The 17,201-nt window shown below is 35.9% G+C and overlaps 1 protein-coding gene and 2 long non-coding RNA genes across 3 annotated transcripts; 2 read left to right on the top strand and 1 right to left on the bottom strand.

Moving 5' to 3' along the window:
- Nucleotides 1-10: 10 nt before the first annotated feature.
- Nucleotides 11-952, top strand: LOC126919478 (uncharacterized). The gene is made up of 2 exons (XR_007711665.1): nucleotides 11-124; nucleotides 213-952. It is a non-coding gene; the product is annotated as an uncharacterized LOC126919478 (long non-coding RNA).
- Nucleotides 953-4,306: 3,354 nt separating this feature from the next.
- Nucleotides 4,307-7,276, bottom strand: LOC126919469 (uncharacterized). Its single transcript, XR_007711654.1, has 2 exons — nucleotides 7,106-7,276; nucleotides 4,307-5,755 (listed from the first exon to the last, which is right to left on the bottom strand). It is a non-coding gene; the product is annotated as an uncharacterized LOC126919469 (long non-coding RNA).
- A 27-nt stretch (nucleotides 7,277-7,303) lies between these two features.
- On the top strand, nucleotides 7,304-17,200 carry LOC126919368 (probable serine/threonine-protein kinase DDB_G0282963). The gene is made up of 3 exons (XM_050728468.1): nucleotides 7,304-9,836; nucleotides 11,186-11,290; nucleotides 11,385-17,200. The coding sequence occupies exons 1-3, from the start codon at nucleotides 8,822-8,824 to the stop codon at nucleotides 15,626-15,628; spliced, it is 5,364 nt and encodes a 1,787-aa protein (XP_050584425.1). The 5' UTR covers nucleotides 7,304-8,821; the 3' UTR covers nucleotides 15,629-17,200.
- The last annotated feature ends 1 nt before the right edge of the window (nucleotide 17,201 follows it).

The following is a 17,201-nucleotide window of genomic DNA, read 5'->3' as shown; positions in this document are numbered from 1 at the left end:
CATTGATCGGTGTTTCATTTTGTACTTTACTTCCTACTCGTCCACCAGAGGACCATCGGTATGACTTCATGCAAGAGCTTCTCGCAAGTGCCCTGCTTGGAACACTTCTTATAAACACATATACGTATATAAACATGTATATGTAAAGTATGTACGTTAGTTTAAACGTTCTATTTTACCCTAATGCCTAAAACGGGTCTGCTATGTGTTAGGTTAATTGTTAAATCTTATTTCAAGGAAATATTCGAAGATGATTCATCTCAGGATTCTCTACTCTCATAATGGCACATTACTATTACAGAACTATAAGTAATTCATTACGATTAAGTAATATTAAAATAATACAGATAAATGTAAAATTGTCGATATCAAATAACAAAAGATATGATTTACAAATAATGTTTCCACTCAAGAAGCAGTTCTTGTGATCTGATTCTTTCATCGGAGACACCAATCTTGAAAAATTGTCAAAAAATGTATTTTCAGAATTATAAGTTCATAAGAGAGTATAGGTCTGGCGCAAAGTTCAGTGGTGAAGCGGGTATACTGATCCATAAATTCAACTTCCAATATACATATTGTACCAGTAATCCCATATAACAGTCGTATCAAATTTATAATAATTAAAATTAAAGCACAGAAAGATAATAATTTCTTTATTATATCTATATATGCATCTTTAAAACAGAATTCAATGAACAGCTGGATATTTTATTTTCAAAATTAAATTTATCAAATTTTAACACTTTGACAGCTACTATCGCGTAGACATGATTTCGCAAACATAATTTGAACATAGTAGCGTTAATACTTTTTATTTATTTGCGGGAGACCATAATGCTAAACGTACACCGGGGCAACAATATTAATAACAATCGTGGAAAAGACCCTATATAGATGAATTTTGAATAGATAAATTCAATATAGAATCCAACTGTATAATTGATCTCAACCTTCTTACGAAAAATCTAACTCCGTTATAGATTTAGTGATAGTGAGAGTAAAATATTGTTATTTTTCATTTCAATCAAAGATACTAACAATCAAAGATTCTTATAGGACTTTTCCTTCTTAATAAATCAGTTCATTAGGATTTTAGTAAATGTGGCTTGTAACTATATCGAGAACATCTTTTATGAAATTTCCCCTATTTAATACTAAACAACCATAAATTGTTCGTTCCCGAAATTGACTCATACCTAGGAGAAATCAATAAACACATCCGTGATGTTATTGAAATTTCTACCCCAAAGATTATTAATGAAGCATATAATTCTATAGATAAATATGTAATTTCTAAACTAAAAACATATTTGTAAGGACCATATATCAGAGGATCAGAATCATTCTAGTCACCTTTTATAGATCTGTAATCATTGCCTACATATTCTCCCAAAAATAGTAAAAAAATTTAACAAATCAATCAATTCGTACTGGTACAACAGAATAATAGATATAAGTACTAGTAACCCCGAGGAAATATTCCCAGAGATACGCTCGTCACCTTTGGCAAAGGAATATAACCTTCTTATTAAGTGCAGCAACCGTGATTTACAAATCAGTTCAGACCACATGATTCTAAATTCAGTTGTAAGATTCCCATATTCATGACTAGCATAGTAACTGCCCCACTCCAATCGATTAATTCCTAGGCATACCAGTTGCCTGATAAACCATATGTATAAAAGCACCATGGAAATCAATAAAAAGTTTCAATTGTCATTCAACATTCGATCAAGTGTGTAATTAATTACCTCCTTGCTCCTTACTATCCTGCAAATAAACTTATAAATTTTAATGTTTTCGTTTGCCGATTTAAACACTTCGTGACATACTTTAATCCTGACTATTTATATAGATAACAGAATTGTAGTGAAAGAAAATTTAAGAGAAATCTAAAATTTAAGAGAATATTATGGAAAAAATTGACTCACGAGTTTGAAATTAATATTAAAAAACCAACCAGCTTTCTGAATATGGAGATCTAGAAAACAGGAAAAAGAAATAAGATTTACAAAAGAACTACGCGGAGAAGGTATTGAAACTTACGGAATGCAAAATGTGAAACTAGCGACTACGCCGATGCAGGTGAATGAATCATTATACCTGAAAATAAGATAGGATTTTTCAATTTTCTGGAAGCAATAGGGAGTTTTCTATATTTGGCCAACAAAATACGATATGATGTGAATTATTATTATATATTATAATTATTATTATATATAGATTTCAATAGTAGACGTACGGAGAAATCACTGAATGGAGACATAACGAATGCTAAAAGAACGTTTAGGTGTTCGTCGCGTACAAAGAAAAAAGTATATATTACTTATATATTTATGGTTTCCTGTGCTGCAAATTATAGAAGGGATCCGGAGACGGGGAAAGGTACGTCCGAATATGTAATAAAATTCTGTGGGCGCCCATAAGTCGATACTCGAGGAACCAGTCGGTAATAGCGTTGTCTAGTACGGAGGCCAAGTTTATAGTTATAGCAGACTGCCGCATGGAGCTACTATATATAAAATATATAGTTGAGGAAGCCAAACTGGTGATAAAGTTACATGTTGATAATCAAAATGCAATGTAGCGAAGAATGGAATATACAATGTATAGAAATGCTCGGCATATACATGTATGTACAAAATGCATGATATTTTGACTAGTTTTCGGATAGCTCGGTAGTTCGGACCGATTCGAGGGATCCTTTCTCTTCCGCACATTCTCTCTCTCTCTCTCTCTCTCTCTCTCTCTCTCTCTCTCTCTCTCTCCCCCTCCCTCTTCCTCTCATTAGCTCAATCGAATTAGTTCCCAAAACACCTACAATCGGGGAAATTGTAAGTGGTAATTTTTTCACAAAATAGTTCAGAAGGTCATTAGAAATGAAATATGCTTTTATTATTTTTATTTTGCCTACCTTCTGATTTCGATGAGTTTTGGATATGTATAGAAATCCATATTTTGGGCAACTTTTTCATATACATAGAATGAGTGGTTTTCGAGATATTCGTGAAAAAATTGTCGGTACCGCTATAGTGAGTTCTACCTATAGTTGTGTGTTGTAATAGCGCATAATGTTAGTTTGGTTACCGGTCGCCGGCAACTTATCTTCTGCATACTAACGACGGTTGGACAAATTTAAAGGTCCCCTGCACAATTATATATGTGAGGTTGCAAGAAATGTCCGTTATAATTCATTTAAAAGTGAATATCATCAATATGTTGGATTTAAAATTGGGTTAGATTTTTCAATCCTTACGTGTCGGCAACTCTTATGTGTTGTGAATTATTTTTTGTTGAATTAAAAAGTGTACCAGTCCGTCGTAATTATTACATAAATTTAGAATTCATACAATTTCATTATGGTTACATTTATTAATTGTTTTACAACTTTAATATAGATAGAGAATAATTGACAAATTCGGAGGTGCAGACAAGCAAAGTATCAAATCTTTTATGCTACAGCTAGATTTATACTAAAGTATAATATTCTTACAGCCTCGCGTATGCAGTTGTGAATAAGTTTTTCGTAGCTATTTATTTAGATTCGCAAACTATGGTATAAAAATAAGCAGATCGATGGCTGATGGGTATAAACAGATCACCAAGTGGCAGACAAAGTAGTGAACGTGTCGGCTATATTTGCGACTGTGTCACACATCATCACATAGCTACACATATATGAGCGGGATTCAATGTCTAATAAGGACAGTTTTTTTTACGAATATGTTAGAAATATCTAGGACCGAGCGGCGTTTACACGCATCTAAAGGAAAAAATTGTTGTTTTGAAAAATTGTCCTTGATGACATATTTAGAAATCATCGAAATTGGTGATGAAGACTAATTTTTAACTAATTACCAAAAACTGATCACGTCAAATTAAGTTCTCCTTGAAACCATTCAATTTTTATCAGAAACATTTTTCATTAAAGTCGTTATTTATGCAATAATCTAAGTAGTTCTAATTACGTGTACCACACCGCATATTTGAACTTTTTTTTTTCATCAAATCTTCATAAAATTATTGATGCTTTATGGTTTATATTACATACACAACTATTATGATTATATGGATAAATAAAGATCGTTTTAGCAAGATTGTGATCTCAGAAATTGATAAAATTTTCGTTGTTACGTTGTAGCAGAAAATATAAGTTGATAAATTCATTTTTAGTTGATGTATAATTGAACTTATGTCATATGAAAATTTAACTGCTGTCATCAAATTGTTAAATATCCTAAAACGCAATGTAATACATGCGTATTACATATATCGTTTCTAGTTTAACGTGTAACCATGTATATATATGTATATATAACGTTTATTGCCCAAGAAAAATATAAATTACATATGTGTATTCACAATAAACAATGAATTTCTGTTTGAAAGTGGTTTTGGCAAAAGTACCGTTACGCGACGGTACGATTTAGCCATGCCATATTTTGTGTTGGGTTTACATTTTTAACATTACAGTTTGTAATTTAATTTAAGCTGCTCAAAAGCGATACTTTTATATGATATTGTCTTTTCTTCTTTTTTCTGTCCCGAAAACTTGGTCGCAACTTGGTGGCTAAATCGTAGATTTTTTGTTTTTAACGTATTTTTTGAAGTCACTATGTTTGGATCTGTATGTACTCAGACAAGCCCTGATGCATTTTCTTTCAAATACTCGGATTTTTTTCATTAACGACGCTGGTATGTTATACCAGAGTGGACAACCATAGGTTATGATCGGTCAAATTAGTATTTGGTAACAGAGTTTTTTTACTACTGTAAAAAAACATCTGCTGTTCAAATGTTTGGAGTAGAATAATCTTTTTGCTTTCCAGAACGCTTTGCTTGCTTTGGCAAGTTGAATTTCGATGTGCTGTTTGAAGATTAATTTGTCATCTATATTTACGCTTAAGTATTTTACACAATTTTTGTGGTGTATAAGTTCCCCTTCATTTGTTTTTCTTCTTAATTTAAATTTTTTATGATGTTCTCTTTCTACTGAGTCGAGTTCACTTAATTTGGGTCTAAACAGTATGGTTTTGCATTTACTCGCATTTATTTTTAATTTCCATGTATGGTAGAGTTCCATTGCGTAGAGTGTGGAATGTTTGTATCGGAAGCCGAATTGATTTTCTAGAATTACGTGATTTTTTGTGCGAAAGGAGACTAAAAGTTGAGTAAACGACTTATAGGTCGTAGGTTTGAGGGTGAAGAGTCGTCTTCATTCTTTTTTGTGACGGCTATTAATTTATCTTTTTTCCATTTTCCATTATTAAAGTGTGTAACCATGTGTAATCTATCAGATATGGTAAAAATACAACAGATTTTTACTCCTGATGACTTTAGGACACTTGTCCGTAACTTTACTAATTTTATTAGTTGAATTGAATATAATTTCTACACATACCGCTGTAAATCCTAGGGGGCGTAAGAAACACTAATTTTTTATACGATCAATATTTCAGAAAATGGGGCACGAAGTCTATAAGATGTAAGATCTATGCTGTATACTCATCTATTCTATACGTTGTCGGTGGTTACGTCTATTCTATATGCCGTCTGTGGCGCCACTACTATACCGAATCGATAACATCGCATGCGATACGAAAATGGTATGGGCAAATCAGATGACTCTCAAAACGTTGAACTCGTAAAAGCATTGAATGTCATATATCACGTCTATTCTGTACGTTGTCGATGGCATAAGTAACTCTTCAACGCCAGTTTAGGAGTTGGAAATGTAACAGTTGGACGTAACCTGAACAATAGAAACAGATTGTATTTGTGATATTTTAATTATTATATTATACTCTATTTTAATTATTATTATTCTTCTCTACATTATACCATATCACATTATATTATATTGTATTATACTGTATTATAATTCATTATATCATAAGGTAGTATTTAAGATACTTTATACTATAAGCATGAGTAAGACGATACAAAACACACACCACAGAAACAATTAGAGATTAACTATCCAGCGTAACAATAAGTGTAATAAATATAAAAAATTTACAGTCAGTCTCATTAATATTCCGACACTCCTTAAAACAGAACAACTTTTTTTTAAATTCGACCATGCGACGTGTTTTTTTTTTCTTTTTTTTTTTTTTGATGTTAGAAGAGTTAGTTTACTAGATAATGTATGAAAAAAGCTTTTTAAAGATGCAATTGATCAGAATTATGAAAAAATAGTGAAGGTCACTTCTTACATATACTTATCTGACTCTGTAATGAAAATTTAAAATATTAAAATATTAAAATTAAATATTAGGCGTATCGACGTTTTGTAGCTTTATGTCGGTGAAAAGGTATCAATCCTAGTAAACTAATTCTTCCAACTTCTGAAAAAAGTTCGTCGTTTGGTCCAATTTGAAAAAAGTTATTCTATTGCAAAGAGTATCCGAATATTAATGAGAATAATTGTACAGTGTATAGTATATTGACATCGTTAAAACTACCCGCGTTTCGAGTTAGAGCCGTTAGTCTAATTGTTAGAACTGTACTTCGTGTTAAACTTTTGATTGCTTTTAGTTTATTATATTCTTCTGTAAATATTATACTATTTTTATTATGGCACAGTAAACGATTGTTACAGAAAATAAAGAATGAAGCGGTCAAGGCATTCGACTGCGGGATCTCTGTGAATCTCCTTGTTGCAAGTTCACGCGTTAGTTTTTTTAACATTTTTAACTACATAGCAATAAAAGATCATCACTTAATAGTATTATAAAGTATCTTAGAAATATTTTGCCATAAAATACACAAGTCCACACGAATGACTATAAAATTCGCAGAAATAATGTAAAGATACTCGGCAAAAATAAATAAAAAATAAGTAAATAACAAAATAAAATAAGTAGAGAAGTAGTAAAATGGATAACGAAATAAATGAATGAATAAATATAAATAAATAAATGAAAATCGTAAGTTAAAGACATAAAATTAATGGAACGAAAAAATTAAAACATCGTACCCAGACCATTGCAAAGTTATAATTAATGTAGGTTTGGGTTAGGATCGCTTTGTTTCATATTACGTGTACCTAATGTTATCTCGCGCGTTAAGAAAAAGATGGGAAGCGAAGATTTGTTAATACTTAATAATAATAATATAACACTAAATCCTCATTTTCTATCGCAACCGATCCTTCATTTACTGTTTGCTATTGCGCGGAACAAATTCAAACATATTATGACGCAATGCGCGGTTATCGTGCGCGTTAATGATCTACTCTAGGCAACGGTTGTGAGGTGGTGTCCTCTCGAGGTCGAAACGGTCCGATGACAGCTAGCATCGGCGTTCGTTTCGAACGAGTAGCTATGGTGTATACGATTCGAATTGTTGCGCTGCGCCGAGTTGTCGTTGCCGCGTCGTGAATATCAAGAGCTTTACCGAGTCTTCGATAGATAACCTTGATTGTATATTGATTTCACCAATTTTGTACAGTAATATAATTTCACTTTAATACTTCATCAATAGGTAAACGAAGTGAAATGATCGTTAACCAGCCGTGAAATTCATTTGTTCGACTGTAATACCTCGGTTGTGTTGCATTGTTGAATATTAAATAGTACGTATGTACAAATATGCAAGTATGTGCGCGTATATACGGTGAAAGTACGAGTTACAACGAGAACTATGGCGGTGGTGCGTTGTATCGTTTAGAAGTGCGCCCACGTTCGCCGTCCAAGATCGATAAACGGTCGAGTGTTACCTGAAACGAGCATTCGCTTGCGCACAACGAATGAAATACTGAACGTTCGGAAAAGAAAACGGTGCCAATGACGAAAGCAACGACGCAACACTAACGAGGTTCGTGACGAAAACATCGACAGTGACGACGACAGTACGATTAACACGACCATCGTCATCGTCGACGAGTATCAATACCGGTGTCCTAGTGTAACATATAATAATGAAATAATAATACTTATATATATGTAATATAAATATATATATATATATAACATAATAATGACCGGTGATAATGCTTGAACTAATCGTTCCCACGAACGAGTGAAATACCAAGGCATGAAAACTCTGAGCTGCACGCAGAAAGGTTTTTGCTGCTTGTCGCTGCTATGGAATAAAGAAGATATCGAATGATTCTAATCACACGCGCTCGTTCGCATGTTTGTTCATTTGTTCGTTCACTTTTTCATTACTACCGATTCAGCTTTTTCTATTACATAATTCGTAGTACGTCGAATAATTTTCGATTGATGGGACAAAACACCAGGAAAACAACGGTTTAAATGGATAGAGTGCGTCGATTTCAATTTTACGAGTAATTTTCACTTCTCATTCTTCTTTTTATTTCCTTTCCATTTACAATGTTATATAAAATTCAATCAATATTCGCCTGTATCACAATTACAAACCGTGACGAGTCGATTATGTGCGATTGACCGACTGGTTTTATTTATCGCTTAACGCGTCGTCGAATTAACAAATTTACAGAAATGGAACAATAGTCGTCTCTAGAAAAGTATGGCGTGGCTGCTCGATGATACTTAATTAATTTAAAGGATCGGGTTATCAATTGTATCGGGCAATCGATTATGCATAGTATTATATCGAAATACATCAGGAGTCTGGAGCTGAAACTGCAATTGGAATTTAATTTGAGAAGACAAAAGTAATACTGTTGCGTCCAGGACGCGCAACATGGTAATTATTGATGGAAAAAATGGAAATATAACGTTGTAACGCACACCTGTGGACGACAGATAGAGAAAGGAATACTGCGCGGGCATAGACATTGAAAAGAGATATATAGTGAGCACAGAGGGGGAAGAAAGAAGCCCCAATAATGAAGGAGCACGGAAGCAAACTTCCGGCAGAGCAGCCTGCGAAAATTCTCAAGTCCTTGTTAAAAAAACCTGGTCAATCTAAAACAAGATCGCAGAAAAATCGGGTTGTAATCAACGAAAAATTGAACGAGTTTTTTGCAGCTGATTATATAATATTGATAAAAGAAGAATGTTGTGCCGATTATGAAGAAGACTGTGATTGTTGTTGCCAAGAACATGAATTGATGCGTTTGGGAAACTGTAAAGAATGTCGAGCCGAGTTGAATCTCCATTTCGGTGTTTCGGATAACAATCGATACCATGATATAGAGAGAGATGGAGAAATGATACACGAAAACACGTTCAGAGAAGAAAATTGTACTCGCGAAGGATTCGAATGCGTCGAGTTACATGTAGAAGATGAAGATGATGAAGAATATGAAATAGAAGGAGATGAAGAAGAAATCGAAGAAGGAGAGGAAGAGGAAGAGGAGGAATTAATGGTAGAGGAGGCAATTAAGGGTGACATAATAAGAAGAAAGGAGCATGTAGTACAAAAAGGAATCCAAGTGCCAAAGACCATAGCGGAAACGGAAGAGAGAAGATCGAATGTAGGGGAAGAAGTAGTGAGAGAAGTAAGAAACTCAGCAGATCTACGAGACAAAAGCAAAAGTCGTGGTGAAAAAGTCAATGGAGCAAAGAATGTCGAGAGTTACAGACGAATTTTGACTGAATTTGTTTCGCCGCCATTGACGATCGCATCGTCTACGTTGTCTTCACCGTCACCACCTCCTCCGCCGCCACTACCACCGCCGCCGCCACCACCACCTCCACCACCACCACCACCGCCAGCACCATCGCAACCATTGATAGAAAGATCATCGCCACCGTTACTTGCAAGTCAAGATCATCAACAAGAAACATTAAGTCCACCCGAAGGTTACAAAGATGTTTATTCTAATGGAGAACTGTCTAACGTAGCAGAATGTTGCTTACGATCATCATTAAATTATCTTCACTGTCAACGAACGGCAGGTGAGTTCCATTCCAATGTGAGAGGTAAAGGGAAAACAACGAGAACATTTTATAACATATTTTCTCTTTTTTTTTTTTTGTGAAAACTGAGTCTGTAAAAGTATCAAGTCGCAATGATTATAACGATCAAAATGTCTTCATAAGATAGCGTTAAAGATTTGATAGTTTGGTTAATAGCAGGGAATGTCTACATGTACTGAAACAAAACACAAAATTTCCCTCTCCGTTTTATGACATGTTGCGTCATACACAACAAAAACGTGAGAAAGAAGTGAGTATTTGTGAAATAGGCGTTTTCTTTTATTTTTAGTGATAGTAGAAATAGAAATTTCTTAATTTATTTCATTATTAAATGCTCAAAAAAAAAAAAAACAAAATTGCAATTCCTGTAAAATACTTAATATTTCATTAGTCATTCCTTTTTATGATGTCTTAATAAGGTATAAACTTCATTTTCTGAGTAATATGGTTAACCTTAATGAATATTCTTCTTTTTTAATAGATTTGAATATTAAAGTTTAATTTTCTTAACAAAGCTATTTTGTGACATTCCTTGTTTTTTTGCCATACTCTTTATGAATATATGTGTGTATATATATCTATATAATATACGTATATAATATACATGTATATATATTAAGAACCGAACTTTCCTTTCTTACTTCCCAATAATACCCAACCAAACTTGAATCAAGAGGAAGTATTAATATAAACCAACATAAAGCAGCTAGGTATTATATTCTTGTACAATATTCACACGCGTTCTCACACCATATCTCTCCATAATGTAAAATGTATTGTAATGAATAATACATACCTCCTAATTCGAGTAAGGAATAACTTTCTTTACTTTTTCCTATATAGATTATTTTATTTCTGCGATAGACCCACTATGTGAAATTTCACAGTTTCGTGTAATGCAGATTTTGTTCTTAACGTTTCTTATTTTTTTATTGAATGACAAAACCGTATCGAACAAATTCCATACATATAATAGCAAAGTTCTTTCCAATGAAAAGAGGAAAAGAGGAGGAAAAAAAGAAAGGAAAGAGGAGAAAATCATTTACGGAAAGAATACGTAAATAATAATTGCGCACTTATTCATGTTTGTGAACGTTGATTGTACGGGTTGTCAGCAATCGCCGGAAGTACAGTGTACCGTGACTCCGGCATTTTCGTGCTATGCGGGGGAAAAAGAATGTGTACATTCTTAACTAAAACTGCTCGTCGACCTACTATAAAATCTGTCACGTACTTGTTGATATTCGTGTCAATTGTACACTTGGCTACGTTCCGACGGTCATTGAATATCGAAGTAACCAATAAGATGGCGTATCGTATTTTTACAGGTGCAGAGGTCGAAGGAGAATCCCGATGCAACCACGAGGTAATGGATAGTAATAACGGGCATGTACAGAAAACGGACGAGAATCTACCAAAAGCAACTACTAGTGGTATATTTATACGTTTCTTAATTTTTCAATGCAAATATGCATTATGATTAACGTTTTCTGATGGCAAACATTCACGAGCATTTTTCCTTTCTAGAATCTCGCCATCGGTATCTCGTGGAAACCATAACTATGACAACTGTCACCGAAAGACGTATTGTACGCGAAATTAGCGAGGAAGAAGATATCGACTTGCAACATGGAAAGAAAACCAGCCAAAAGAACGTTTCTGAAAAAAATGTTGCTTCCCATGACACAGAAATAGCAGTTAACCGGACGACGAATAATCATACTACAACCGATGAGAACAATTCGATCGAATGTATCGTACGTAACGAAGAAATTTGTTGTCGCAATGCTAACGATGATCATGATACACAGCCAAATTTGCCTAACAAAATAAGCGATACGGAAGAACAGGACAACGAAAATCGGCTTGCTGTAAACCAAACACCATCGGATATAAAAGAGCTCTCCCTTATATTTAAACTGGGTAGTTCTTCTTTAACGGGCAACAGCCTTAAACCAAATTCTGCGGTTAGACAGTTATTTCCTAACCCGAGATTCGTTTCGCCGCCTCCGGCTCCTCTTGGTAAATTGATTTCTTCGGCGCATACTCTTGACGAGCCACAGGATAGCCCGACATTTCTCGTTACCACGGAGAACTTACGTTTTCTCGATGTCGCAAAGAGATCAAAAATTGGCGAAAATCAGACCGGTTCTCTTAATAACGACTCAATGAATCCAATTAAGAGAACGATCGAGAGGAATACTCTTCGAAGAAGTCTTCTCGATAAATATCGCACGAGTTCTCGAAAGAAAGTTCTTCCTTCGAAAAACTTGTCGCTTGAGGAACGAATACGTCAACTTACTTGCGTGGACCAAGAGGAAGACGATGTTTGCGAAAATTCAACCAAGGGTGTTACAGATTTGTTCACAAGTACGGAAACCGATACCGAATTACCAATACATGATCCGTCATCGAGACACGATGCCGACATGTCGTCGATGGCAGCAGAGTTACCAACAACGCTACACGTCGCTACAAAATTCACCGCATTCTCCGATGCAGCACTCACGACGACCATTACCACCAACACTGCCGTTACGATAACAACTACGGCAATGGCAACGACGATACTTACGTCGTCGAGCTTGTCATCGGTGATAACCACGGCAATGGCGACCACAACTATGACCACAATGGTTACAGGCTCCAATTATTATAAGCAAAATCCTTCCACTACCAATACTGCAACTGCCGATGGTATACATACTCAGTCGACGTATAAGAAATTGACCGATTTGTTTGTACACAAAAAAAGCATTCATTCTAACTTGCCAGATCTTGGTCTTGGAAGCAACGGAAAAAACAATAACGTCAAAGACGGTCAACAATCGAAAAACTCCTTAAAAACGAATAATTCCGATGGCCGTCGACAATTCCTAGCTAGTCTGGCGCCATTGTCCTGTGTAACTGTTAATAATACGGATACTCAAGAAGATTATTATCGGTATAATTCTAGAATAATGGTGAACGAAAATCGTGCTTCAACTGTAGGCTACAACGCGTTTTCGCCTTACAGTTTAGAAGATATCGAAGCGGCGCTGTGTGAAGATGGTCGAAATTACGTAGGTCCACCGGATGTTACCAAAGGTACACCGACGAGTGTCAACAACAGACCCGATATAGGAGATAATACAACCGATGAATTGCTAGCATTTGTAGAACAAGACAAATTCAGAACCGAAAGAATAAAGCGACGTTACAACGAAGTCGAAAATCAATATCAGCCGGTAATGAATGTCACTAATACTAACAATAGTTACAACGTTGAGGATAAACTTGATAGAATCGTCGATGGAAAGAACGAGGGTAATGATAATCGACACCAACTTTGTTTTCCATCCAATGAGAATGTCAATCATGAACGTGGTGGTGGTGTTGGTGGTAATGGTGGTAGTGATGGTAGTGCTGGTGGTAATAGTGGTAGCAGCGGTGGTGGTGGTGGTGGTAGTGGTGGTGGTGGAGGTGGTGGCGGTAACAGTAGTGAGATAGAACGTATAGTTAGTCGCTGTTACAATAACAACAATAATAACAGCAACAACAACAGCGGTAACGGCAATAATGACGGTGGAAATAAAGACACTGGTAATATTGACAACGACGATGACGAATTAAACGATTACGGATTTAATCGTAGACCATCTGTAACCGGTATTAAACGCCAACAGCAAGATAACATGGATGAAAATGTTTCGTTTCATCAAAGGACAATTCTGGAAAATGATAACACAAATGTTCTCAAAACGAATTTTCATCCCTCGTTACCGACGTATTACGAAAACAATTGCGTTAAAGTTGATAGTCGGATTGCGTTGTATGATGAAATGATCGACGTTTCTACACCAAACTCGTGCGTTAGTACTTTGATTGCTGACGAACAAGACGCGAACACGATTAATAGAATAAATACGATGCAGAAGCAAATTGACGATATCTATCAGACTATTGTAGAGAATACCAACGTAACTGGCCAAAATTCGTTAGAACGTGAGCCCTACGCGGACGACCTGTTCACGCGACAACATTCTCGATTACCGGCAAACGATAGTACCTTTCGTTTTTATCAAGATCCAAGGAGCAACGATCAACAGTATTTTCAAGAACAATTAAATGTTGCGAATATGCACAGTACGCGAGGTATCGCAATCGGAGCCGAACAGACTGATATAAACAACACCGTTCCCGTTGGTATTGGTAGAAGTTGTACGAGCGGCGGTCCTTCCATAAAGACTCGACGGAGGGAACCTATTGCAACGACTCCTACCAATTATCGATGTAACATAGTGCCTACCACCGTATATGCCGGACTTCCTGCTAATGGCAAGTGTTACCGTACCATGTATTTCGTTCCGTACAACGGATTATCCGATCCAACTTACCAGAACATCCAACGAATCTTGCCATCGCATCCTTCTCCTAGTTACGCGAATCACATCGAGAGGTATCCGTATCCTCGAACTAATAAGAACGATCATCGATTGCAAACGCAAATACAAACGCAACCACAACCGCAACCACCGCCAGCGCCACAACAATTTAGATATTTCCATTTAGGAAATCGTTCGGTATCGCCGATATCGAATCTTACTCAAAACCTTGATAAAGCTTCGCCACTTTCCTCCGGTTCGGTCAGTCATCCTATACCTCCTGGTTCCTCTCCTCTTTTTGATTCTCGGTTCACATCAATCTCATCCACTAATCCAATCGCGTTACAGCCTACCCAACAAACCTTGCACCTTCATTTGCATCATCATCAACAACCAGATGACTTTCGAATTTCCGGTGTCACTTTTTCCTCGGTTCCTCATACCGCGAATCATTCATTACAAATTCATCATCACGCACAACATCAGCATCATCCCTATCATCGACACAATCATCAACCTACTTTTTATTGTTTACCATCCACTATATCCGCCTCATCCGCAGCATCTTCCTCCTCGTCCTCTTATACTGTAATAGCGCCATCGAGATGCGCTGCGTTCAATGGTAGCGGAATAGCAACCACCGAAGGATCTTATCGATTCTACCAATTGCATTTGGGACATACAGTTCTCACACCTTCGTCCGATCTTCAATCGGCTCAAACAATTTTGTCCTCATCCGCTTCTATCTCGATACCTTCTAATTCTACCTCGTTCTCTCCTTCATTGTCACAACCATCTTCGTGCTCTTCATCCTCTTCTCTACCAACTGTTACACCCGTAACACCTCTACAGACCTCGAATTTTACTCTTCCGAATCACATTTCCGATACTCTAAATTGCAGCAGTGCCAACTTCGACGCCGTATGTCGCGCAGGAACCATTCAGTCCATTTCTAACAATGTTGTAACTTCAACACCGTCCACAGTTACCGTTTTCTCATCCTCTACTTCCTGCGCCTTGTCCTCCTCGTTGTTGTCGTCGTCATCGTCTTCGTCGTCCCCGGCATCGGCCTCGTCTTCTTCTGCTTCGTCCTCCTCTTCCTCCTCCTCCTCCTCTTCATCTTGTTCCTTCTCTTCCTCTTCATCCTCCTCTTCGTCGTCTTGTTCTTCGTCATCTTCCTTACAAATCCCTTGTTCGCCTTCAAAATTACATCAACAGCAGATAATTGGCAACTACGCAACAATGGAACGCGGAGTTCCCGAAGGAGCAGCCAGCGCACCATCCCACGACGTTACGCAATCTGGAATTCTACTTACAACAAATTCTTATGTTGCGCATAATTCAAATGGTGCCCAGGCTCTACCAACACATGCGCAAAATTCAATATACTATGCCATGAATGTTTAAATCTATCTACTGTGAAAAGTCTGCACGTGTCTGAATATCCTACACGCACACGCAGCAGTAGGACATAAACCAATCGTTATATTTAATACACAGCCACATCTTTGTGAATATTTTCGCAAGATTTTCCCAAAATGATGAACGAATTTTCAAATTCGTGTTTGAAATACGCGTTTCAATACCAAAACATAGGTGTTCATCTCCCTTGAATAATTTTTGATCGACTTATTATGCATCTATTATCAAAAATATTCACGTAGGACGATAAGGTACGCAAGTGAAGACGAACTGCCCTTTCTCGCCACATTTGCAACTGAATCGAAATCGAATCTAATGCGATCTATAGCAGGAACAAGAAACAAGAAGATCAACTCAGGGCCTCTGTAATTCCGAAAGATAAATTATGTTTTATCGCTTCTCACGAGGCAAAATTGTACGTACGTTGTAATCGATTCTAGTCACGGCGAAATACTTACAGGGATATCGATAAACATAAACCAAAGGAAAGGACGTTTACGGCGTCTATGATGTATACTACATGTAAGTATAGCTGACGCTAATTATTTTCAACAAATTGAATTCAATTTTTGCGGTGGAATTGATAAATTAATTAGAAATTTTACAATAAAAAAGAAAAGGTGCGAAACATGCAAGTAGAAACGCCACAGCTAGTACACTTGAGCTAACTTGATATTTAACGTGCTACGTTGTTTCATCATTATTTCTTTTAAATACATATCGGTATTTTAGACTGATAAAAATAAAAACATAACAGTAAAAACGATGATGAAATTCATAAGTGATCGAATGCATTTGACTTTCTATTGTTAAACATCGGTTTTCATAAATTACGTTCGTATCGTATTCGTGACTCCGTTTCTTTCGACCTAGTGTTTTGATCCGTTTTATATTTGCGAAAGAAAAAACTAAATCCATGAGAGAATTTATCACTGTCAAAAGTGATACAACGAAAATAACTTTGAAATCATAGATTACACTTTACTAGTAGAGATTTCTGTACTTCGTATTGTTTCTGCCATAATAAAAAATAATAGTGTTCAAAAAAATGACCAAAAGTAAGTAATAATCATATGAACACGTTCCGCGTAAAATATTACTTTATATTATTATATTATTCTGAAACATAGCAGGCATGCCGCACCTTTTGTGATACCCTTTCCGTGAGCGTAATGCATTGATCTTTTAAATGGCAAACGGTAACAGAAACAAAGAAATGCATCTTATTTCATAATACGTATGATAAACCTTTTGTCGACAACAAATGTTAGTATGCGTATATCAAAATACACGTATGATGACTGCATAACGCAGTCAACGTCATAGCGACCTAATAGAGATTAAGTAATCATGATAGAATAGAAAATAAGATAACATTCGAATTCGAATGTAATCAATTTTAACCCAAAGTTAGATACCAAACTTTTATGGTAAATGGCCAAGCTTAGAAACAGGTTTTACATGTAATATAGTTTACTTAATTATTCTTACTTACTACTTAATTATTCCATGATATATCACCGTGAAAAAATGTATGTAAATAAAGCTTTAACCACAG

This window comes from Bombus affinis, chromosome 8 (genome assembly GCF_024516045.1).
Source record: "Bombus affinis isolate iyBomAffi1 chromosome 8, iyBomAffi1.2, whole genome shotgun sequence".
In the NCBI taxonomy this organism is placed as follows: domain Eukaryota; kingdom Metazoa; phylum Arthropoda; class Insecta; order Hymenoptera; family Apidae; genus Bombus; species Bombus affinis.
The sequence above is the reverse complement of the archived record's forward strand: the minus strand, read 5'-3'. Positions and strand labels throughout refer to the sequence as shown.